At 48.5% G+C, this 25,414-nt stretch overlaps 1 protein-coding gene across 1 annotated transcript; it reads right to left on the minus strand.

The window, feature by feature from the left end:
* Window positions 1-1,798: 1,798 nt before the first annotated feature.
* On the minus strand, window positions 1,799-24,920 carry LOC118559035 (NACHT, LRR and PYD domains-containing protein 12-like). The gene is made up of 6 exons (XM_036129723.1): window positions 24,829-24,920; window positions 22,910-24,695; window positions 11,784-11,966; window positions 5,252-5,425; window positions 2,579-2,749; window positions 1,799-1,928 (listed from the first exon to the last, which is right to left on the minus strand). Exons 1-6 carry the CDS (start codon window positions 24,839-24,841, stop codon window positions 1,913-1,915), a joined length of 2,343 nt encoding a protein of 780 aa, XP_035985616.1. The 5' UTR covers window positions 24,842-24,920; the 3' UTR covers window positions 1,799-1,912.
* Between the last annotated feature and the right edge of the window lie 494 nt (window positions 24,921-25,414).

Here is a 25,414-nt window from a genome sequence, read left to right on the forward strand (position 1 = left end):
GAAAAGATGTCAGGACAAAAACATTCATCTGCATTTCATAGACGACGCTGCGTGGGAACTTTTCTCACAGATGCATGTGAGCATCTTCCTGAATGTTTGACTCAATATTTCTGTTCATATTAATAACTCACTGTATTGTGTTGATTAGAAAACCAGAGAAGCTCTTCCTAAAGGTTTCTCCATGGCTGTAGCAGCATTTCATGTTTACGGACATAAACTGCTGGCTCAGCTTATTTTTTATTTGCTGGGACTAAAACTATTTAGCCAAATTGTAGCAGATGTTTCATCCTAGGTACATAGCTGCACATGAAGAAATTATTCACTCCATTCTTTGGGCCACAGTTTCCAACAATGTGCTCCGAGCTTTTCTCTTCATCCCAGATCATGTAGAGAACACGAAGGCTGCCTGGACCTGGCCAAACAGTTTGGATCCATTAAGGTTCTGCTAATGTGGCTCCATAGAAAGCTGAAGCTGCTCAGCAGCGCCACCTGCTGGTCTCCTATCCTGATGGAGACAGAATGAAGGCTGGAAACCAGAGGAAACATCCAGAGAACAAATGTTTCAGAACAAATGAACAGAGAAATGTTCCTCTAAGGTTCCCACGCTTCCATCAGAGGAATGGTCTCTAAAGCTGCTCTGACTGAACCACACTGACAGCCCAGCTTTTCATTTCCACTTAGGGATTTTTAGTGGGAATCAAGTGAGACACCACCTGCTGATCTTTGGTTCTAATGGATGTTTTAAAGCTAGAAACTGAACCAAAGGATCCAGATAACTTGTTAAACTTCTGCTTTTAAACTCAGTTCTGACTAAATCTAGTAATCCCTGTTTGATGCATGAATCATTTTAATAATTCATCATTTTAACCCAACTTTAACTTTAAAATTCAACACATCTAAAATGATTTTCTATCTTTCTGCCTGTCTGCTTGGATGCCAGATGTCGTCTTTCTCAGGTTCTAAAGTTATTTATGTAACAGGGAGACGATCTGAGGATCCAGGTTCTGTAGATTCTGGTTCTGGTCCGTCTGAAATGTCCAGGAAACGAGAAAAAAGGAAATGATTCATGTTTGAATTTCTGATGAAAAGAGAAAATCTCTTTTCCTTCTCCAACGTCCACAGTGGACTTGATGAGGAGCTGCAGGTGAAGGTTTTACCCCCACAGTCCCTAAACAGGATTAAAATCTATGTTCTGACCTCAGCAGAGCAGAGCTGCATGATGAGCCTCAGATCCAACAGAACCAGAACCGTTCTGCAGGAAGAACAGAGAAGATCTGAAAGTCTCTGAGCTGCTGCAGAAAGTGTTTCCATGCTCACCAAAGGAGAAGCTGGAGCAGATCAAACTTTATCTTTACTCACTTTTAGATTTTACCTTCAGAAAGAAGGAAATAAACAGATTTGATGTAAAATCCTGAAGAAAAGCTTCATCCTCTGATTGAAGAAACCATCATTTACTCACTGAGCTGTTTGCAGCAACAGATAAAAGGAGCAGAGCTGCCCAAACATTTGCAGAAAACATCTAAAATATGCTGAAAAACCTGCAGAAACTGCATCACAATGAAGCAAACATGCAGCCTGAAAACTTTAGAGTTGAGCTTTATTTCAGATTTCTGGGTTACAGGCTGAAAATGAAGCAGAGAGAAAAAAGATCAACTTTGCAGTTTCATCAGATTCAGATCAAAACTCCATGGAGCCACTAAATGCAGCTTAGTTTTCATTTGATCCTCATTGGTCCACAGAGACAAACAATATCAGACACTAAATGACAGACATGATCAGATAAACAGGATCAACATCTCTAAGGTCAGAGTTCATCATCAGGATCCAGTCAGAGTCTCTTTAAAGTCAAACTGCTGCAGCTTCAACCTCTGGATCATCAGGACAGCTCAGCTTCTCTCCTCCACTAAGATCATCAGTCCCTCCACCACCTGCAGAGAGAAGAAGGAGCAACAGAGGAGATCAGTGAGTGTTTCAGCCTCTGGAAGCTGAACATCTGTTCCTGAAACATCAGCTGACTAAGAAACATGGAGGCTGTCCCTGAACACATCTGGATGAAACTAGTGAGAGAAGGACACATGTCCAGATGTGCTGAGTGGACTTCAGCAGAGCTTGTGCTCTGTAGAAAGACCACATGGTGACTAAATGGAATGATGGGCTGTGAAATCAGTGATTTGCAGGCTGCAGTCAGACTGATCTCAGAGCTGTGACTAAGATGAAACTGATCAGCTGTTTGCTGTTGAAATGAGAGAACAAAGAGTCTGAGATCAGATCTGATGCTCCACAGCTTGATGAATGAGGACCACTGTCTCTAGACATGGTGGAAGGCTGTCAGCTGGAAGACATGAACACAACAACAACAGTCATCTTCACATGGACACAAAGACAGGAAGACAACAAGCTGCTGGCTCCTCTGATTGGCTCATTGTTGTCTTTGTGTCCAATCAGGAAGCCTGTCACCATTCTCCTCCCACTGAGAAGCTGCAGCTTTACTGGAAACACTGGATCTTTGCTTTGCTACCAACTGGGTTCAGAACAGTTCTGCTGACAGCAGCTGGACTCACTCCAACCATCTACTTACAGAGTTTTCAGTTTGTAGTCTGGACTCTTTACAAGATCCTGCAGCTGCTGAACATCTGACTCCTTCAGGTCGTTTAAGATCAGGTTCAGTTCTGTCAGATGGGACGGGTTGGACTTCAGTGCCGTTACCAGATGTTCACAGCTGATCTTTGACAAACTGCAGTCTATCAATCTGAATAAAGAATGAAAGATGTGAGCTGAAGCCACCAGGATGCAGGTTCTAACAGTCCAACAGAACCAGTTAAAGAACTCTCATTAATATTAATGACAACAAGCTGCTGCTTCAATAAAGACCTGCTGACTTCAGCTCTTCAACAATCAACAATATCAGAACTTTCAACAGTTAAAACTTGTTTAGTAGTTTTTACAGTCCTGGCTCTCATTTAGAAACTTTGTGTGGAATCCGTACTAAAAGTGAACGCCAAGAAAAAGAAAATGGAGTATGGTAAAAATATTCAGATGAATCAAACCATGCTCAGACACAGCAGCAGCCATTTTCCTTTCTAGATCCCAGCTGTAGCGATACATTTGGTACCAGGTTCTGGCTCAGGTTCTGCCCTCTACACGCCCAGATTCAAGCAGAAATGCTCGATGCAAAGCACCTCATGAATGTTAATGTGTAGAAAATGTGTCAGCTGATCATTTTTTCATCATGGTGACGTGGCAGCCACGGAGAAAAAGCAAAGAAACGTTGGGAAAATTTCCCAGAGAGGCGTTTATTAAATGTGGAAATCAGAAGTAAAAGCTCAGATGTTGTCCACATTAAAACAAGTTGTTAAGAAGCTGTTAGAATAAGTTGTTAAAAAGTAAACCACGCTGTGCTCCGTGGTGAAATTCACCTGTGGCTGTGGGTTCAGATCCACATTCAGAGGAGAGAGGTCCCCCCCCCCCTAAAAAGGTGAGCACTGCCTGGGTGTGAGCAGAAAGCCTCCTTCTCTGCTCTCTGGGGGGGGGAGAGCTGCCTTTCACCTCCTCACAGGGAGGTGGAGCCACTTTCCCCTGTGGGGAACAGCACAATGCATGCTGGGAGTCAGAATCAGGATATTGGCCAGTCCTCATTATTGGCCAGGAAATCTTTGATCCCTGAAAGCGCGTTTCCTCAATTCTCCATCTGCACGGTCTTCCAGCAGTGCCAATGCATCCAGCCAGCAGCATTACGCACGAGTGTGTTTGACTGTTTGCAGCAATTAAAGTGATTGCTGCTCACCTGGTCACAATAATCTGTGGAACACGTCACCCTGGTGATGATTGGAGAGAGGAATGTGAAGGTAGAAAACCCAGAGAAGATGTTAGCAGACTTTGATTTAAGATTTAAGATGGCTTATGGGTATTTAGATTTATCTGAAATGTCCCAGATGGATTTAAGAGTCACCAGCAGCAGAATGAATAATACTGAGCTTTTAATGCTTCTGATCAAGATGATCTCTGACTAAAGTCTGATATGGAGTGAAAGTGAACGTCTGAGAGGAATCCTCATGCAGGTTGGCTGTAATTCACCACTTCACCATCTGCGTCTCCAGTTTCCCCGTCTCCAAAATGAGCGTACGCCTGGGTCAGAGCTGGCATGAGGACCATACATTTTCCCCCAAGTTCATTTTTAGAGATCCTAACTTCTGGTGGAAAGTGGCGTACGCACATTTCAGCTCCATTTAGTGTCAGCAAGCTTTCTAAATGACAGCCCTGCTGACTTCAGCTCTTCACCTCTGTCAGCTCCACCAGCAGCTCCATCAATACAAACTCAGCTTCTGCAGCCAAATTATTCAAGTTTCACAGAAAACAAACAAGTCAGCAGCAACTGTGGCGGAACTATGAACAAATGGAGATTAATGCAGATAAATGAAGTATTTTAATGATTCCACAGCCATAAAAACATGATGTGATGGAGAATATTTCATGTAAACTGACTTTAGGAGCTGAAGCTCCCAGAAGCAGAACCTGCTACTGTGACATGTTGTGTCTGAGTGTTTTAGTCAGTAAAATCCTTGCAGAGCTTCTAAAAGTGCTGAAGCATCAATCAGGGATTATAGATTTGTTCCTGTCACACAGATTCCAGGAGCTGAAATTGACTTTTCTAAACTGGCTTGAATCCCCTCTGAGCCGCTTCACATGAGGGGCATTTCTACACACTGGGGGTCCCAATGCTGTCCGCTTCTGACCTGAGATCAGGGCTCAGACTCAGTTACACAGAGAGACAACATTAAAAACTGGCTCCAAGTCCAGGAACAAACTCAGCAAAGATTTATTACAATACAAGATCTGAACTTTGCTTTTCAGCTCAATTACATCCACTTATTCAATTATTTTAACATCATCCTGTAGAAAATGGAGAAAAACTGACCTGATGAAGGTTTAAAGAGATTAAAAACCTTCAAATAAATGAAACATCAGCATTTTATTTCTTCTCTCTTCCTCTTCCTCAGTTCTGGATAAAAGCTGCAACTCTAAACTGAAATTCAGCTCATTGTTTCATGTTTTCTGCTGATTATTGAATAAATGCTGACAGGAAGTTAGAAAAAGAAACAAACTTTAAGTGGAGCAAAGCAGTGAAGAAGAAAGCAGACTTTACCATGAAGATCCTCAGTGTGGATCAGTAGAATATCAGCCAGATGTCTGCAGTTTAGTGTCAACACAACTTTCACATCACAGATATCAGAACTAAAACATGGAGTCTGACCTCAGTGTCTGTAGTTTGCAGAGGGGAGTCTGGAGGAAACCACAGAGCTCCTTCACTCCACCATCTTTCAGGTCGTTGTCACTCAGGTCCAGTTCTGTCAGATGGGACGGGTTGGACTTCAGCGCAGAGAACAGATGTTTACAGCTGATCTCTGACAAACTGCAGTCTATCAATCTGAATAAAGAATGAAAGATGTGAGCTGAAGCCACCAGGATGCAGGTTAAAACTGAAACATGAACAAATAAATGATCAAATGTAGAAAATGAATGTCCCTGAATGTAAAAGTGCCAGAAACATGATGAACTGATGTCTGATATGTGATCCAGTAGAACTGATTTAAAGAGTTAAAGCCAGCAGAACCAGAACATGTTATCATGACGTGTGAAGGTCCAGATCAAGGTGTGGTTCTCAGCAGTGGCTGGCTGCTGATGAAGATGTTCTGGGCTTAGGGTTGGGGGGGGGGGGGGCACTAGAGCTTGGAGATTAGCAGCCAACAATAAACTCTCCTTGAACATAAATCCATCCATGATCACTTGCTGCTGCTGGATATTTAAGTCTGATGGCTCTGGCGTCTGTTTAAAATGCTGCTGTCTTCTAGTCTGGCTCAGGGTTCTGCTAGAACAGTGGTTCTCAGAGCCACAATGTTCTAAACATGGATCATTTAACAGAGTTTCAGCTCACATTGTTCTGGATTCATCTTCAAGCTAAAGCAGCAGCCTTGGCGCTTTATGCCGCTGCTGTGAGCCTGTTGTGGGTGTGGATCAGAAGCTGCTGGTCCCGCAGCAGAGGAGCAAAATGCTGAGTCAGCTTCAGCACCTTTATGTGGAGAGACATGTGGTGTGGCCACTTCTCTGCCACTACCTGGGACAGACACCTTCCTCCCAGCCTGACAGCGTCTGTGAACACCGGGACGTGTGACTCTGGTCTGCTGAGGGCAACTCCCTCTGACACAGTGGGGGGGTTTCCCCAGTGGGCCAGGTGGGCTCCCACTGACGGAGGGACTGCAGTCATCCTCTGCCTCTTCTGGCCACAGGGTCTCTGCGCAGGCGGGTGAAGCATCTCTGCAGGCAGGCGCCTCCTATGAAGCAGAGCCAGCGGAAGCAGCAGGTGGGCCGCTGACGTCATCCCCAGCAGCCGCATGACGGACAGAGCTGTCACTGTGTGGAGGTGTGACCCGGCGGAGCAGCGCTGACAGCGTCTGCTCTGGGCTCTCATGGTGGCCCAGTTTAGCTCCTAGCAGCTGGGACGCAGAACACAACCTTTTAGCACTTTATGGAGAACCCAGTTCTGTCAGCTGTGGAGCCAGAGCTCTGGTCTGCACCGCCGCTTCCTCTCTGGACCGAGGCAGCAAGAGCAGGTGGTCCACATAAAAGAGGATTCTCATCCCTGCAGAGCGCAGCGGCATCTGGAGAACGTGCGTGGAACCAGAGAGGAACCCAACGGCAGGTTGTAGTGACAGGGAATCCCCTGGAAGGAGAAGCGCAGATACTTCCTGTGTTTGGGGATGATGGAACATGGAAGTAGTCCTTCAGATCTATGGAGGAGAACCAGTGGTTCTGGAGAACGTTCTCCAGCAGCTGTCTGACTGTCAGCATGTGGAACCGTCTCTCTGTGATCAGAACCAGTAAATAAAGGCAATAGAACCCCGTGGAGAACCCTGGAAACGACGTCTTTATCCAGGAGTTCCTGCAGTTCTGACAGGAGAGCAGCGCTCTGCTCTGGAGATGCTAGAACCGTCTCCATGACTCCTCTGAACTGTGGAGGAGGAGAGAGGAGGTGCAGCGTTCTGCTCTGGAGACGCTAGAACCGCCTCCATGACTCCTCTGAACCGTGGAGGAGGAGAGAGGAGGTGCAGCGCTCTGCTCTGGAGATGCTAGAACCGTCTCCATGACTCCTCTGAACCGTGGAGGAGAGAGGAGGTGCAGCGTTCTGCTCTGGAGACGCTAGAACCGTCTCCATGACTCCTCTGAACCGTAGAGGAGGAGAGAGGAGGTGCAGCGCTCTGCTCTGGAGACGCTAGAACCATCTCCATGACTCCTCTGAACCGTGGAGGAGAGTGGAGGTGCAGCAGTCTGCTCTGGAGACGCTAGAACCGTCTCCATGACTCCTCTGAACCGTGGAGGAGAGAGGAGGTGCAGCACTCTGCTCTGGAGACGCTAGAACCGTCTCCATGACTCCTCTGAACCGTGGAGGAGGAGAGAGGAGGTGCAGCGCTCTGCTCTGGAGATGCTAGAACCGTCTCCATGACTCCTCTGAACCGTGGAGGAGAGAGGAGGTGCAGCGCTCTGCTCTGGAGACGCTAGAACCATCTCCATGACTCCTCTGAACCGTGGAGGAGAGAGGAGGTGCAGCGCTCTGCTCTGGAGACTCTAGCACCGTCTCCATGACTCCTCTGAACTGTGGAGGAGGAGAGAGGAGGTGCAGCGCTCTGCTCTGGAGACGCTAGAACCGTCTCCATGACTCCTCTGAACCGTGGAGGAGGAGAGGAGGTGCAGCGCTCTGCTCTGGAGACGCTAGAACCGTCTCCATGACTCCTCTGAACCGTGAAGGAGGAGAGAGGAGGTGCAGCGCTCTGCTCTGGAGACGCTAGAACCGTCTCCATGACTCCTCTGAACCGTGGAGGAGGAGAGGAGGTGCAGCGCTCTGCTCTGGAGACGCTAGAACCGTCTCCATGACTCCTCTGAACCGTGGAGGAGAGAGGAGGTGCAGCGCTCTGCTCTGGAGACGCTAGAACCGTCTCCATGACTCCTCTGAACCGTGGAGGAGAGAGGAGGTGCAGCGCTCTGCTCTGGAGACGCTAGAACCGTCTCCATGACTCCTCTGAACCGTGGAGGAGAGAGGAGGTGCAGCGCTCTGCTCTGGAGACGCTAGAACCGTCTCCATGACTCCTCTGAACCGTGGAGGAGAGAGGAGGTGCAGCGCTCTGCTCTGGAGACGCTAGAACCGTCTCCATGACTCCTCTGAACCGTGGAGGAGAGAGGAGGTGCAGCGCTCTGCTCTGGAGACGCTAGAACCGTCTCCATGACTCCTCTGAACCGTGGAGGAGAGAGGAGGTGCAGCGCTCTGCTCTGGAGACGCTAGAACCGTCTCCATGACTCCTCTGAACCGTGGAGGAGAGAGGAGGTGCAGCGCTCTGCTCTGGAGACTCTAGCACCGTCTCCATGACTCCTCTGAACCGTGGAGGAGGAGAGAGGAGGTGCAGCGCTCTGCTCTGGAGACGCTAGAACCGTCTCCATGACTCCTCTGAACCGTGGAGGAGGAGAGGAGGTGCAGCGCTCTGCTCTGGAGACGCTAGAACCGTCTCCATGACTCCTCTGAACCGTGGAGGAGGAGAGAGGAGGTGCAGCGCTCTGCTCTGGAGATGCTAGAACCGTCTCCATGACTCCTCTGAACCTTGGAGGAGAGAGGAGGTGCAGCGTGGAGCCTCTGCTAATCAGTCTGTGAGGAGGAGAGGAGGAAAGGAGAGGAAAAGGAGGAGAGAAAGAAGAAAAAATGAGGGGAAAAGGAGGAGAAGAGAGGGAGAAGAGGAGGAAGAGAGAAGCAGGGGAGGAGGAAGCTGATGGAGGAGGCTGATGGAGGAGGAGGCTGATGGAGGAGGAGGCTGATGGAGGAGGCTGATGGAGGAGGCTGATGGAGGAGCAGAGGGAGGCGTATGGAGCAGGAGGCTGATGGAGGAGGCTGATGGAGGAGGCTGATGGAGGAGGAGGCTAATGGAGGAGGAGGCTGATGGAGGAGGAGGCTGATGGAGGAGGAGGCTGATGGAGGAGCAGAGGGAGGAGGCTGATGGAGGAGGCTGATGGAGGAGGAGGCTGATGGAGGAGGCTGATGGAGGAGGCTGATGGAGGAGGAGGCTGATGGAGGAGGCGGCTGATGGAGGAGGAGGCTGATGGAGGAGGCTGATGGAGGAGGCTGATGGAGGAGGCTGATGGAGGAGCAGAGGGAGGCGTATGGAGCAGGAGGCTGATGGAGGAGGCTGATGGAGGAGGCTGATGGAGGAGGCGGCTAATGGAGGAGGAGGCTGATGGAGGAGTAGGCTGATGGAGGAGCAGAGGGAGGAGGCTGATGGAGGAGGAGGCTGATGGAGGAGGCTGATGGAGGAGGAGGCTGATGGAGGAGGCGGCTGATGGAGGAGGAGGCTGATGGAGGAGGCTGATGGAGGAGGCGGCTGATGGAGGAGGCGGCTGATGGAGGAGGCGGCTGATGGAGGAGGCGGCTGATGGAGGAGGAAGCTGATGAAGGAGGAGGCTGATGGAGGAGGCTGATGGAGGAGGCGGCTGATGGAGGAGGCTGATGGAGGAGGAGGCTGATGGAGGAGGCGGCTGATGGAGGAGGCTGATGGAGGAGGAGGCTGATGGAGGAGGCTGATGGAGGAGGAGGCTAATGGAGGAGGAGGCTGATGGAGGAGGAGGCTGATGGAGGAGCAGAGGGAGGAGGCTGATGGAGGAGGAGGCTAATGGAGGAGGAGGCTGATAGAGGAGGAGGCTGATGGAGGAGGCTGATGGAGGAGCAGAGGGAGGAGAGGAGGAGGAGGAGGCTGATGGAGGAGCAGAGGGAGGAGGAGGCTAATGGAGGATGAGGCTGATGGAGGAGGCGGCTGATGGAGGAGGAGGCTGATGGAGGAGGCGGCTGATGGAGGAGGCGGCTGATGGAGGAGGCGGCTGATGGAGGAGCAGAGGGAGGAGGCTGATGGAGGAGGCTGATGGAGGAGGAGGCTAATGGAGGAGGAGGCTGATAGAGGAGGAGGCTGATGTAGGAGGCTGATGGAGGAGCAGAGGGAGGAGGATGCTGATGGAGGAGGCTGAAGGAGGAGGCTGATGGAGGAGGGTCCTGATGGAGGAGGAGGCTGATGGAGGAGGCTGAAGGAGGAGGAGGCTGATGGAGGAGGAGGCTGATGGAGGAGGCTGATGGAGGAGCTGATGGAGGAGCAGAGGGAGGAGGATGCTGATGGAGGAGGCTGAAGGAGGAGGCTGATGGAGGAGGGTCCTGATGGAGGAGGAGGCTGATGGAGGAGGAGGGTGATGGAGGAGAAGGCTGATGGAGGAGGAGGATGGGGCTGATGTAGGAGGAGGCTGATGGAGGAGCAGAGGGAGGAGGAGTCTGATGGAGGAGCAGAGGGAGGAGGAGGCTGATGGAGGAGGAGGCTGATGAAGGAGGAGGCTGATGAAGGAGGCTGATGGAGGAGCAGAGGGAGTCTCCAGGAGGCGTGGAGCGCCTGAACTCCTGACCTCCTGGCCACGGTGCTCCAAGCAGCCGGCAGACCAGCAAGGGACGTCGGCCCGGAGCGAGGCCTCACCAGGTCCTGAAGCGTCTCTGACTCCTCGGCATTCTTCTGGATCTTCTCCAGCGCCGATTTAAAGTGAGGAGCCAACAGAGCATCCGGGCTGATGGGGCTCCCAGCACCTCCTTTTTCACATCCTGGGAGGAGGAGGGTGGAGGAGAACAGCTGGAGCCAGATGTTCCTCTGGATCATCGTCTGCCAGGCAGAAATGGTCTGCAGACTAATAGAAATGATGATTCTTCAGTTTTTCTTTGCTTTCCTTCTTGGTGCTCAAACTTGTTGGCTTGTTGCTGAACGGTAGCGCTGAGTCCAGAGAGCGTCTGCTGCAGTAGAGCTTTTTACTTTTCAATATTGTGCTGTAGTTTTAATAGCCACACTGCTGGCTCCTGGTTCTGGTTCTGTCTGATTGAGCTGTCAGACTGAAGAGGACGGTTCCTCTCTGAGCCGCACCAACAGAACAGCAGCTTCAGGACAAAGCTGAGCTGCTGGAACCTGCTGGTGCCGTCCATCCAACCATTTTCCACCAGGCTGATCCCTGCTGGGGTCCTGAGGGCTGCTGGTGTCTATCTGCAGCTGTCAGTGGCTGAGAGGCGGGCTTCACCTGGACAGGTAAGCAGCCTATCACAGGACAACACAGAGACAGACAGGACAACCAACCATTCACACACACACTCACACCTAAGGAGGATTTAGAGAGGCCAGTTAAGCTAACAGTCATGTTTTAGGACTGTGGGAGGAAGCCGGAGTACCCAGAGAGAACCCACGCTAGCACAGGGAGAACATGCAACCTGCTGGTGCCCGTCGCTTTGATTTAGTTTACATTTTCTCTCTTTGTTCTTCTCAGACATTCATTTTTTAGATAATGCTGTTTTATTATTTTTATTTTACTCTTTATGTGTATGAATGTGATCCTGGCACTACTCTGGAGGAACAAAGATTAATGTTTCATGTAAAGATGTGACAAAGAAATGAAAAATAAAGCTAAATGATCTGATCTTGTTATCTAAATCTTTCCCAAATCAAATTAAAACATCTCCATCAATAATTCACATCATTTTACTTATTTTCCTCATTTTTGTTCTTCAGTCCAAAGCATTTTAAGAGTTAAATGTTCAATACTGAAAATATCAAAGAAGAAAATAAATAATTGACAAGGCAAAACATTTGGACAGCAGGTTGTCTGTAAAGAAAAAATGTCAGAACAAAATTATTAATTAAAATAAGTATTAAAGTAGCAGTGAAGATAAAACCTACGTCAGCTTCTTTACTTTACAGAATGGAGTCTCCAGGATCTCACAGAGACGCTTCATCTCAGAGTCTCCAAAGGTTCTCCCTCCATAGATCTCCTCTATTTCCAGGTCAGTCAGGGAGGGGTTGGACTTCAGAGCTGAGGCCACAACTTCACAGTCAGTCAGTGAGAGCCTACAGCCCACTAGTCTGTGATGAGAGAAAGAATCAGATCAGTTGTAGTTAAATCAGACTAATAAAGACTGATAAACAGACTAAAAGATGATGACTAAACAGTGATGTCATCATCAGATGAACATCTGCTCTTCACATCAATGTCCTGTTTGACCCACACAGAGAATCTCTTCAGTCTCTTCAGGTCTTGGTTCTACTGCAGAGCTGCTGTGTCTCTGCTTTGGTTAAAAGCTTCATTTAACCACAAAGATGAAGAAAGATCATCTAGAGTAAAACAACAGAACTGACTAAATCTATCTGGATGTCCATGGTAGCATTTGGCCGTCTCCTCTATGTAAATTATCAGCAGATTATCTCTAGACATATGTGAGTCTAGTGATAATACACTATGGTTGTTTTGGCTTCATCTCACTTCCAAATCATCTCTAACTATACATACAAGTGACGCCTCTTCCTTTTACTGGAAGTGACCAAACTGGGTAAAATTACTGGTAATGTATCAAAAAGAAACCAGGAGGCTCCAGTTTTCATTTAGTAAAGAGAGTCATGACTTAATGTAACAGATAACGGCGTTACGTTACTTCCAATAGAACACAGTGTGTTACTACAACTGCATCAATAAAGCAGCTTTTCTTCACAGCATGCTCTCCGCTGCAGGAGTTTACCAGTGGCTGACTTAGTTTAGCACTTTACTTCTTCAGTGGTATAATAGCTGAAGTACATTCTACCTGCTGCTGTCTGCAGTGGAGGGAGCCCTATTTCATTTACTACAAAGTCTGTTTTAGCTTGATATATTGCTGCAAGAGAAGATTTTGTTACAATCATTTATAGCTGCTTGCAGCTTGTTAATGTCAATAATTACCAAGTTTAAAAACATTTGGTTTATTTATTGTTCTTCTATGATGAACATTAAGTATAATAATAATAATAATCATATCTACATAATTATATTAAAATTGATAGATGTCTTGACTCTAGACTCACTTGTGCCACCACACACTAAAATGGTAGATTAGTGGACAATGTTTTCAGATTTATGCTCAATTCATTATTTATTCATTATTATGTATTTTATATGTGACACTTCCACTAACAGGAAAGTCGTCCTAATGCTTTGACATCTTAGATCCAGTGTCCGAAATTAACTTCCTGATTCGATGGCCAAGTTGGCCGGTAGATGTAAAAAATCAACCGGCCAGGCATATTTTTTACCGTCCAAAATAATAATCCACACCAGACCTCTCAATTTTTACCAAAAATTAAGAGTGAGATTATGTTCATTTGGGGGGTTAACCTCATTGGTGCTTTGCACGCGAGGGATAAACGGTGGGAAAATGCATAAATGAAGACTGTAAAGGGTTCCTTTAGAGGGGAGAGAATGAAAAATGTATCTAAGCTAAAGCCCCTGATGTTACAAGTTCCTTAAAATTACCCTTAAAAGTGCGCACCTAAATTACATGTAATTTTGCGCACCTGAATTCAAGCTCAAGGAACCACGCCCACGGAAGCACCGCTGGTTCTGTGTCGTTAAAAACAAAAGAGCATGAAACACAGCTACTGACTCTTCTATTCATTTAATTTGGGACATTTTGGTACGAGTGGAAGGACATTAAACGTAGTGATTCACGTTTTGAAGGCTGGCCGCTGATAAAAGCACCTGGCTCCTAGGAGGGGAGGGGGGGGCAGTAAGAGCGGTGCAGCACAGAAACACGGCGCATGTGATTAAAAAAAGCAGAAGAAATTAGAACAAAACTTCTAAACAGACTAATTGACGTTTTAGACTGTATCTGGTTAGCAGATCTGTTTTCTGATCCAGCGTGCAGCCATGACTGGTTCCTCTTGTGTTTTAAAGCCAGACCTATCAGCTCTGAGCCACTCTGAGCATTAAAGCCACTCACACCTGCAGATGGAGGCAAAGGAGAAGGCCGGCTCAGCTTCAGGTAAGCTCCACCTGCTACCAGGCTCCACTTTGCCCTCTTTCACAAGGCCATGGCTGATGTTCTGTGTGTGGGTGACCATCAGTGTTTGGCTTCTGTGTGTTATGTGTTATTGGTTCAGGGCCCAAAGCTGCATTCTGCTATAGCAATGTGAAAGGTGCTGCTGAGATCAGAGCAGAGCTGGGAGAGCAACAGGCTGCTGCTGCTGAGGGTGGCTTTACTTTTGCTCTGTTTCTGTTTGCTGCAGCCTGATAAAATCACTGTTTCCTTTTAATTAGGAACTCAGTAATCAGTTATTATTTCCTGAGTTACAACCTTCAGTCAATCAGTCTGATGGTGATCATGATTAAATGATCAATCATAGTTGATGATGAAATCCAACTCCACAAAATCATCAAGTAGCTCTTAGACAGCTGCTAAAGCATCTCAGCTGAAGTCTGTAGCCTGGTGTCTTTAGACAGGATCAAATACGCTCTAAATGAACGCTTTCTGAGCTTCGTTAACACCACTTAGTCTGGGGGGGGGGTTGATGCGTCACTTTGTGCTTGAATTCAGGTGCACATAATTACCTTACATGTAATTAAGGTGTCCACTTTTAAGGGTCATTAAGGGACTTGTAACTGAAGGGGCTTCAGCTCAGACCCTCATTCCTCCTCTTCCCTCTAAAGGAGCCCTTTACTCTCTTTATTGATGATTTTTCCTCACTGTTTATTTCTGACACGCAGCGCACCAATGGGGGGAAATCCTCCCACCTCAATGATTCCTCACCGCTATCATTAAGTATAAATTATGCTGGTGCCAGACGTTACCAAATAGTGTTTTTTCTACAGTCACTTAATAACCACAGAGACGCAGAGCTTGAAAAGCTGCAGCGTTCACTTGACCTCTGTGAGCAACATATATGTCCAAAACCTGAGGTTATATCAAGCTACATGGCTTAATAAAAGAATCATGTTACAGCGTCATTTCTTTTAGATTTCTTAGTTATGATCAAACTGATTTAGCCCCATTACATGAAATTACAACATGGATTTTTTTTAAAGAGCTGTATAGCATCTTTTTATTTCAGAGGAGCAGTCCTGCTATGGAAGAACTGGGAGATGTGCACATCTTTCAGGGTTCTAATTTTATTGCCATTAAATTATTTACATGTTCTGCAGTGAGATTTAGCACCAGCATGTAGTAACCCATGTAGTAACCTGTAGTTATTAAAGTATTTCTGATTCTGATTAAAAAAGGAGTGTAAAAATGCCGACAGAAACTTACAACTACTTTATAACTTTATTCAGTGATTATTTGTACATGTGGGGTCTGTTTCATTTGATCCATTCATGCGGGTCTACCTAGTAACAAAATCTATTTTACAAGAATAAAGCAGCAGCTGAATGGACTCAGGAAGGTGGAGTTTTGGTTGCAGCAGACAGAATTTCTGCAGATGAGCCAAAATCAGAGCAAACTGGATTTTCCTCAGAAATCTGGCATGGACCACAGAGCCGTTTACTTGTTGAGAAGGTGCAATATTGAGCGTAAATGTTGTGAATAGAGATTAAACAGACGTGATTCTGCTCATATCAGGCAGTCTTGGTATGTTGGAACAATCACAGGAGAACAGTTTGGTGTTTTTCTGTTTAACCCACTAACTGGACAGTAAGGTGTTGACACTCCTCTTTCACTTTTTAACCAAAGGAAAACATCTCCACTTCCATGTCTAGTCAGTTAAAATGAGACGCAGTTGACTGGATCCATTCTCCACCGCTCCCCCAGCCCAAAAAATGAACATAATCTCACTCTTAACCTTCCCTTAAAAGTTGAGAGGTGTGATGATAGCGGATCTAGTTAGCTGAGATCTTTCTCTTCTAACTCTGTTCCAGCTCCATAACATAGTGGAACAAGCCAAAGGGCTCCTGAGAGACACTGTGGTGTTGTTAGGCTTGGCTTGTCATGGACCGTTGCTGCTGTCCTCACAACAGGAGACTATGTGAAGCTAGACAGCCACCAAGATGAAGAAAGTTCTCCACACAAGGCTTGATGTCCTTCACTTCTCTGAGGAACCTTTATTCAGAGATCTGACCACGATGGGAGGTCTCACTCTGATTAAATATCACACCCAAACCTTTTTAACTATTGTTAGCATGGATTTGCTTGGACTAATTGTAAACTATGAACTAGTTTATCATCTTATTTATGTCATTTATTCCCACCATGAATGTATTGCTGTCTTTTAACAAAAGGCAGGACACTGTTCATTTGTTCTCTATTGTTCTTGATCTCAATGGTCTTTTTCCTGGTTAAATAAAACTAAAAATGAAGCTGTTTTTTCTTTCCTGTTTCTTGGTGTAGGGGTGCTGGAGAGGCGGATTTAGACAGAGACAGTTCTGCACCATGAGTTCTGTGTCTGTTCTGTTTAGTGACATCCTCTGTTCTGCAGTCAGCTTTAGAAACCTGTCTGCCTTCAGACAACTGTTTGTTAACCAATGGTTGAAGAGCAAATAAAGCCACATGTCTCTTCTTGTGGGCTCACCTATGTGGCTTTACACAGTGGGGGGGGGGGGGATTACTCCAAGGGTTGAAGATGTCAGTGACAGTCGTAGACACTGAGAGACAAACATAGTTGTGGACTGTTTCAGAGAACAATGAAAGCTAACCTATTACTTAGAGGTTAGGAACTGAACAGCAGACAAACCAAGGCTGGTCAACCATGCCGCTCATCTGGGCTGTTTTTCACACAATGTTTCTGATCTTCTCTGATTTATTTAGTTTTTACAAAGAAGTCATTTACGGCCCAGATTACCATCACCAGCGGACCAGAAGTGGCCCACAGACCATCAGTTCAATAGCCCTGACCTAAAGAGGGATTTTCTAAAGAGGTGAATTATAGCCGCACATCTTCCTTTCTGACCTCTGTTTTCGTCAGCTCCGATTCCTGGCGCAAAGAACTCCAAGCGACGCAGACGCGTCCCAACTCTGCATAAGTTCCGGTCAGCTTCGCTTCATAGCGCGCCGGGGTCTTTCTCAAACTGATCCCGTGGGGCTGGCTCTTGATTCGCGGATCCGCCGACTCATCCGGGACCTCCTCTGGTTCCCTGCCATGTTCCCTGTGTTCTCTGCCTTGTTCCCTGCGTTCTCTGCCTATTCCCTGCGTTCTCTGCCATGCTCCCTGCGTTCTCTGCCATGTTCCCTGCGTTCTCTGCCATATTCCCTGCGTTCTCTGCCATGCTCCCTGTGTTTTCCCTGCGTTCTCTGCCATGTTCCCTGCGTTCTCTGCCATGTTCCCTGCGTTCTCTGCCATGCTCCCTGTGTTCTCTGTCATGCTCCCTGCGTTCTCTGCCATGTTCCCTGTGTTTTCCCTGCGTTCTCTGCCATGTTCCCAGCGTTATCTGCCATAAGCCCTGCGTTCTCTGCCATGTTCCCTGTGTTTTCCCTGCGTTCTCTGCCATGTTCCCAGCGTTATCTGCCATAAGCCCTGCGTTCTCTGCCATGTTCCCTGCGTTCTCTGTCATGCTCCCTGCGTTCTCTGCCATAAGCCCTGCGTTCTCTGCCATGTTCCCTGCGTTCTCTGTCATGTTCCCTGTGTTCTCTGTCATGCTCCCTGCGTTCTCTGCCATGTTCCCAGCGTTCTCTGCCATAAGCCCTGCGTTCTCTGCCATGTTCCCTGCGTTCTCTGTCATGTTCCCTGTGTTCTCTGCCATATTCCCTGCGTTCTCTGCCATGTTCCCTGCGTTCTCTGCCATATTCCCTGCGTTCTCTGCCATGCTCCCTGCGTTCTCTGCCATATTCCCTGTGTTTTCCCTGTGTTCTCTGCCATGTTCCCTGCGTTCTCTGCCATGTTCCCAGCGTTCTCTGCCATATTCCCTGCGTTCTCTGCCATATTCCCTGCGTTCTCTGCCATGTTCCCTGTGTTTTCCCTGTGTTCTCTGCCATATTCCCTGCGTTCTCTGCCATGTTCCCTGCGTTCTCTGCCATATTCCCTGCGTTCTCTGTCATGCTCCCTGCGTTCTCTGCCATATTCCCTGCGTTCTCTGCCATGTTCCCTGCGTTCTCTGCCATGCTCCCTGCGTTCTCTGCCATGTTCCCTGCGTTCTCTGCCATGTTCCCTGCGTTCTCTGCCAGATTACCTATGTTCTCTGTCATGCTCCCTGCGTTCTCTGCCATGTTCCCTGCGTTCTCTGCCATATTCCCTGCGTTCTCTGCCATGTTCCCTGCGTTTTCTGTCATGCTCCCTGCGTTCTCTGCCATGTTCCCTGCTTTCTCTGCCATATTCCCTGCGTTCTCTGCCATGTTCCCTGCGTTCTCTGCCATGCTCCCTGCGTTCTCTGCCATGTTCCCTGCGTTCTCTGCCATGTTCCCTGCGTTCTCTGCCATATTACCTATGTTCTCTGTCATGCTCCCTGCGTTCTCTGCCATGTTCCCTGCGTTCTCTGCCATATTCCCTGCGTTCTCTGCCATGTTCCCTGCGTTCTCTGCCATGTTCCCTGCGTTCTCTGCCATGTTCCCTGCGTTCTGCCATGTTCCCTGTGTTTTCCCTGCGTTCTCTGCCATGTTCCCAGCGTTATCTGCCATAAGCCCTGCGTTCTCTGCCATGTTCCCTGCGTTCTCTGTCATGCTCCCTGCGTACTCTGCCATGTTCCCAGCGTTCTCTGCCATAAGCCCTGCGTTCTCTGCCATGTTCCCTGCGTTCTCTGTCATGTTCCCTGTGTTCTCTGCCATATTCCCTGCGTTCTCTGCCATGTTCCCTGCGTTCTCTGCCATATTCCCTGCGTTCTCTGCCATGCTCCCTGCGTTCTCCACCATATTCCCTGTGTTTTACCTGTGTTCTCTGCCTATTCCCTGCGTTCTCTGCCATGTTCCCTGCGTTCTCTTCCTATTCCCTACATTCTCTGCCTATTCCCTGCGTTCTCTGCCATATTCTCTGCGTTCTCGGCCTATTCCCTGCGTTCTCGGCCTATTCCCTGCGTTCTCTGCCATATTCCCTGCGTTCTCTGCCTATTCCCTGCGTTCTCTGCCATATTCCCTGCGTTCTCTGCCTATTCCCTGCGTTCTCTGCCATATTCCCTGTGTTCTCTGCCTATTCCCTGCGTTCTCTGCCATATTCCCTGCGTTCTCTGCCATGCCCCCTGCGTTCTCTGCCATATTCCCTGCGTTCTCTGCCATATTCCCTGCGTTCTCTGCCATATTCCCTGCGTTCTCTGCCATATTCCCTGCGTTCTCTGCCTATTCCCTGCGTTTTCTGCTATATTCCCTGCGTTCTCTGCCATATTCCCTGCGTTCTCTGCCATGTTCCCTGCATTCTCTGCCATATTCCCTGCGTTCTCTGCAATGTTCCCTGCGTTCTCTGCCATATTCCCTGCGTTTTCTGCCTATTCCCTGCGTTTTCTGCCATATTCCCTGCGTTTTCTGCCATATTCCCTGAGTTCTCTGCCTATTCCCTGCGTTCTCTGCCATATTCCCTGCGTTCTCTGCCTATTCCCTGCATTCTCTGCCTATTCCCTGCGTTCTCTGCCATATTCCCTGCGTTCTCTGCCATGTTCCCTGCATTCTCTGCCATATTCCCTGCGTTCTCTGCAATGTTCCCTGCGTTCTCTGCCATATTCCCTGCGTTTTCTGCCTATTCCCTGCGTTTTCTGCCATATTCCCTGCGTTTTCTGCCATATTCCCTGAGTTCTCTGCCTATTCCCTGCGTTCTCTGCAATGTTCCCTGCGTTCTCTGCCATATTCCCTGCGTTTTCTGCCTATTCCCTGCGTTTTCTGCCATATTCCCTGCGTTTTCTGCCATATTCCCTGCGTTCTCTGCCTATTCCCTGCGTTCTCTGCCATATTCCCTGCGTTCTCTGCCTATTCCCTGCGTTCTCTGCCATATTCCCTGCGTTCTCTGCCATGCCCCCTGCGTTCTCTGCCATATTCCCTGCGTTCTCTGCCTATTCCCTGCGTTCTCTGCCATGTTCCCTGCGTTCTCTGCCATGTTCCCTGCGTTCTCTGCCATGTTCCCTGCGTTCTCTGCCATATTCCCTGCGTTCTCTGCCATGCCCCCTGCATTCTCTGCCATATTCCCTGCATTCTCTGCAATGTTCCCTGCGTTCTCTGCCTATTCCCTGCGTTCTCTGCCTATTCCCTGCGTTCTCTGCCATGTTCCCTGCGTTCTCTGCCATATTCCCTGCGTTCTCTGCCATGCCCCCTGCGTTCTCTGCCATATTCCCTGCGTTCTCTGCCATATTCCCTGCGTTCTCTGCCATATTCCCTGCGTTCTCTGCCTATTCCCTGCGTTCTCTGCCATATTCCCTGCGTTCTCTGCCATATTCCCTGCGTTCTCTGCCTAATCCCTGCGTTCTCTGCCATATTCCCTGCGTTCTCTGCCTATTCCCTGCGTTCTCTGCCATGTTCCCTGCGTTCACTGCCATATTCCCTGCGTTCTCTGCCATGTTCCCTGCGTTCTCTGCCATGTTCCCTGCGTTCACTGCCATATTCCCTGCGTTCTCTGCCATGCTCCCTGTGTGTTCCCTGCGTTCTCTGCCTGTTCCCTGCGTTCTCTGCCTATTCCCTGCGTTCTCTGCCTATTCCCTGCGTTCTCTGCCATATTCCCTTCGTTCTCTGCCTATTCCCTGCGTTCTCTGCCTATTCCCTGCGTTCTCTGCCTATTCCCTGCGTTCTCTGCCATGCTCCCTGTGTGTTCCCTGCGTTCTCTGCCATATTCCCTGCATTCTCTGCCATGTTCCCTGCGTTCTCTGCCATGTTCCCTGCGTTCTCTGCCATATTCCCTGCGTTCTCTGCCATATTCCCTGCGTTCTCTGCCATGTTCCCTGCTTTCTCTGCCATGTTCCCTGCGTTCTCTGCCATATTCCCTGCGTTCTCTGCCATGTTCCCTGCGTTCTCTGCCACATTCCCTGCGTTCTCTGCCATATTCCCTGTGTGTTCCCTGCGTTCTCTGCCATGTTCCCTGCGTTCTCTGCCATATTCCCTGTGTGTTCCCTGCGTTCTCTGCCATGTTCCCTGCGTTCTCTGCCATATTCCCTGTGTGTTCCCTGCGTTCTCTGCCATATTCCCTGCGTTCTCTGCCATGTTCCCTGCGTTCTCTGCCACATTCCCTGCGTTCTCTGCCATATTCCCTGTGTGTTCCCTGCGTTCTCTGCCATGTTCCCTGCGTTCTCTGCCATATTCCCTGTGTGTTCCCTGCGTTCTCTGCCATGTTCCCTGCGTTCTCTGCCATATTCCCTGTGTGTTCCCTGCGTTCTCTGCCATATTCCCTGCGTTCTCTGCCAGGTTCCCTGCGTTCTCTGCCATATTCCCTGCGTTCTCTGCCATATTCCCTGCGTTCTCTGCCTATTCCCTGCGTTCTCTGCCATGCTCCCTGTGTGTTCCCTGCGTTCTCTGCCTATTCCCTGCGTTCTCTGCCATGCTCCCTGTGTGTTCCCTGCGTTCTCTGCCATATTCCCTGCGTTCTCTGCCATATTCCCTGCGTTCTCTGCCATATTCCCTGCGTTCTCTGCCATATTATCTGCGTTCTCTGCCATATTCCCTGCGTTCTCTGCCTATTCCCTGCGTTCTCTGCCTGTTCCCTGCGTTCTCTGCCTTTTCCCTGCGTTCTCTGCCATATTCCCTGCGTTCTCTGCCATGTTCCCTGCGTTCTCTGCCATATTCCCTGCGTTCTCTGCCATATTCCCTGCGTTCTCTGCCTATTCCCTGCGTTCTCTGCCATATTCCCTGCGTTCTCTGCCATATTCCCTGCGTTCTCTGCCATATTCCCTGCGTTCTCTGCCATATTCCCTGCGTTCTCTGCCATATTATCTGCGTTCTCTGCCATATTCCCTGCGTTCTCTGCCTTTTCCCTGCGTTCTCTGCCATATTCCCTGCGTTCTCTGCCATGTTCCCTGCGTTCTCTGCCATATTACCTGCGTTCTCTGCCATGTTCCCTGCGTTCTCTGCCATATTCCCTGCGTTCTCTGCCATATTCCCTGCGTTCTCTGCCATATTCCCTGCGTTCTCTGCCATATTACCTGCGTTCTCTGCCATGTTCCCTGCGTTCTCTGCCATGTTCCCTGCGTTCTCTGCCATGTTCCCTGCGTTCCCTGCTATGATTATTCATTCATCACGTGCATCAGCCAGAAACTGACCTTTCACCTGACCTTTCACCTGACCTTTCACCTCTCCATCCACCTCACCTCATCTTTCCATTCATCTCGTTTAAATTTTGGAAAGCCTTTGCAGCAATGGCCCTCTTTGCTAAGCTTTCTCATCTTTTCTCCTTCATTGCTCATCCTTCTCTCTGCCTTCTGAACTTGCTGACGCTCTGGCCTGGACCTCAGCATTTTTGGGGGGGAACATCCTTATTCTCATACATCTGTTTATCTACGTTAAAATATAAATCATGTTTCCTGATTTATGTTTCCTGCCGAGGTCCAAGTATTTCGATTTAGACGTTCCCCTTTGCAAGCCTTTCAGTTCCAAGTATCATCCTGAGACTGACCATCTCTATTCATTCACCTCAACATACACCTCCCCTCATCTCCCCATTCATCTCACTCAACTTTGGTAGGCCTTCAAGGCAACCGGCCTGTTTGATGCACCGGCCTCGACCTCGGTAATTTTTGGGGGGAAATATCCCTGTTCTCATACGCCTGCTTATGCATATTGAAGTATAATTCAGCGTGAATTTTTCCTGCCGAGGTCTGAGCGCCAAACTCTTAAAATATTGTATCAATAAAATTCTTCTAATTGCCTTTTCTTTCTGTGTGAGTTTTTCAGATTGAAATGGGTAACAGCCCAATGAGTGAAGAGCTGTTTAAAGTTTAAAATGTGTCTCTGGATGATTGAATCTTTCTAAAAGATCAAAATCTCTAAATACCAAAAGCTGCAGCAGAGCTGACCTGAATGAGCTGAAGATTTAGAAATCTGATGGTTGAAATAGTCCAAAGTATGAAGGAAGTAGTTAAAGGTCCAAAAACGTCCAGAACTGACTGAATAATGAAGAATAAACCGGACGGCAATAATGCTGAGTCAGCATCAGTCAGTGAAGACATCTGGACTCACCGAGCCTTTCTGCAGTTCCTCACAGCTGGAACCAGTCTCCATCGTCCTAATTCTGATGTGTTGTACTTCTCCAGGTCCAACTCATCCAGAACCTCCTCTGACATCTGCAGCATGTAGGCCAGAGCTGAGCACTGGATCTCTGAGAGCTCCTCTGATCTGTTCTCTGATTTCAGGAACTGTTGGATCTCCTGATAAACTGAGAGGTCCTTCATCTCCATCAGACAGTGGAAGATGTTGATGCTTCTGTCAGGAGAGATTCCACCAGTGTTCATCTTCTTCAGGTTGGTGATGACTCTCTGGATGGTTCCTGGACGGTTCTCTGTCTGACCCAGCAGGCCTCCTAAGAGTCTCTGGTTGGACTCCACAGAGAGGCCATGAAGGAAGCGAGCAAACAGGTCCAGGTGGCCATTTTCACTTCTGAGGGATTTATCCATGATTCTCCTCATGAACTCATCCAGAGATGTTTCACTGTATTTATCTCCCAGGAAGTTCTGCACCACCTGTGTGTTCCTGCTGGTGAAGCAGTGGAACATGTAGACTGCAGCCAGAAACTCCTGAATGCTCAGATGAACAAAGCAGTAGACTGCTTTCTGGAAGATCACGCTCTCTCTCTTGAAGATCTCTGTACAAACTCCTGAGTACACCGAGGCCTCTGTGACATCCAGACCACACTGCTGCAGGTCTTCTTGGTAGAACATGATGTTTCCTTTCTCCAGATGTTCCAACGCCAGCCTCCCCAGCTTCAGGAGAACTTCCCTGTCAGCCTCCATCAGCTCCTGTGGACTCCTCCCATGTCCTCCATGGTACTTGTTCTTCTTCCTCCTGGTCTGGACCAGCAGGAAGTGAGAGTACATGTCAGTCATGGTCTTGGGCAGCTCTCCTCTCTGCTCTGTGGTCAACATGTTCTCCAGAACCGTAGCAGTGATCCAGCAGAAGACTGGGATTCCACACATGATGTGGAGGCTCCTGGAGGTCTTGATGTGGGAGATGATTCTGCTGGACAGCTCTTCATCACTGAACCTCCTCCTGAAGTACTCCTCCTTCTGGGCGTCGCTGAAGCCTCGTACCTCTGTTACCCTGGCAACACATGAAGGAGGGATCTGATTGGCCGCTGCAGGTCTGGAGGTGATCCAGACCAGAGCCGAGGGAAGCAGGTTCCCCTTGATGAGGTTTGTCAGCAGAACGTCGACTGATGACTTCTGTGTGACGTCAGAAACCAGCCGACTGTGGCTGAAGTCCAGAGAAAGTCTGCTTTCATCCAGGCCGTCAAAGATGAAGAGAAGTTTGTGGCGAGCCAGCTGCTCTGCTGGGAGCTTCTGGAGGGTTGGATGGAAAACATGGAGCAGCGTGAGAAGACTGTGCTGCTCACCTCTGATCAGGTTCAGCTCCCTGAACGACAGCAGAACCACCACACGGACATCTTGGTTCTCCAAGCCCTCGGCCCAGTCCAGAGTGAACTTCTGCACTGAGAAGGTTTTTCCAACACCAGCCACGCCGTTGGTCAGAACCACTCTGATGGCTCCATGTTGGTCAGGTGAGGCTTTAAAGATGTCGTGGCACCTGATTGGAGAGTCATGGAGGTTCTGGATCCTGGAAGCTCTCTCCAGCTGCTTCACCTCATGTTGGCTATTAACCTCTTCACTCTGTCCCTCTGTGATGTAGAGATCAGTGTAGATCCTGTTGAGGAGGGTTCTACTTCCTGCTTCATCACTTCCTTCAGTCACACGTTCACATCTCCTCCTCAGACTGATCTTATGTTCCTCTAGAACCTCCTGCAGACCAACATCTGCTGGAACAGAGAAGAAGAGACAACTGAAGGAAAAACCCTGATTTAGTGATGAAGTTGGAGCAGAAACATCTGGAACATCAGGAGGTGTCATCATTAGAAGGTCTCTTAGGTCACATGATGTGATGCTAACCAATGGGATCCATCCTTAGAAGCAGAACCTTGTTAGATGGTCAGACAGCAGAGTTGTGCCTCTGCTTTGTGGCCAGTATCTGTTCACTGTCAGGATCTGATTCACAAAGCAGATCAGATGAAGAAATGCTGACAGAAACATGCAGCAGCTTTCAGCAACATCAACTCTTTAGCATCAGGTCACCATTGTCCTCATTTCTCTGCTTCTATCTGACCTTCTCCCACAAACACAGCAGCTACAGAAGAGGCAGAGAGACAGAAAATGCTTCCTGGCAGCATTTTCAGCCTTAATGAAGGAAATCTGGAGGAAATGCTCTAATCTGCCAGAGAAACAGCTCCTTGGATCAGCTAGTGTTCACATTTCAGATGCTTTTCTCCCTCACAGACTGGATTGGATGTTTTTAGAGAATAATTACAGATTAGAAATGACATGGGACTGATTTGGTCCTTTAGAAGTAAACAGCAGATAGAAATATTCCATGTTTCTACAAATATATCTGCTGTAATCTGGGATCTATTGTCAGAGGAAATAAAGCTTTCTGTCTCTCAGACTTTCCTTCCCTCTTTCTGTAAAGCAGCAGTGCAGC

This window comes from Fundulus heteroclitus, unplaced genomic scaffold (assembly GCF_011125445.2).
Source record: "Fundulus heteroclitus isolate FHET01 unplaced genomic scaffold, MU-UCD_Fhet_4.1 scaffold_207, whole genome shotgun sequence".
Taxonomy (NCBI): domain Eukaryota; kingdom Metazoa; phylum Chordata; class Actinopteri; order Cyprinodontiformes; family Fundulidae; genus Fundulus; species Fundulus heteroclitus.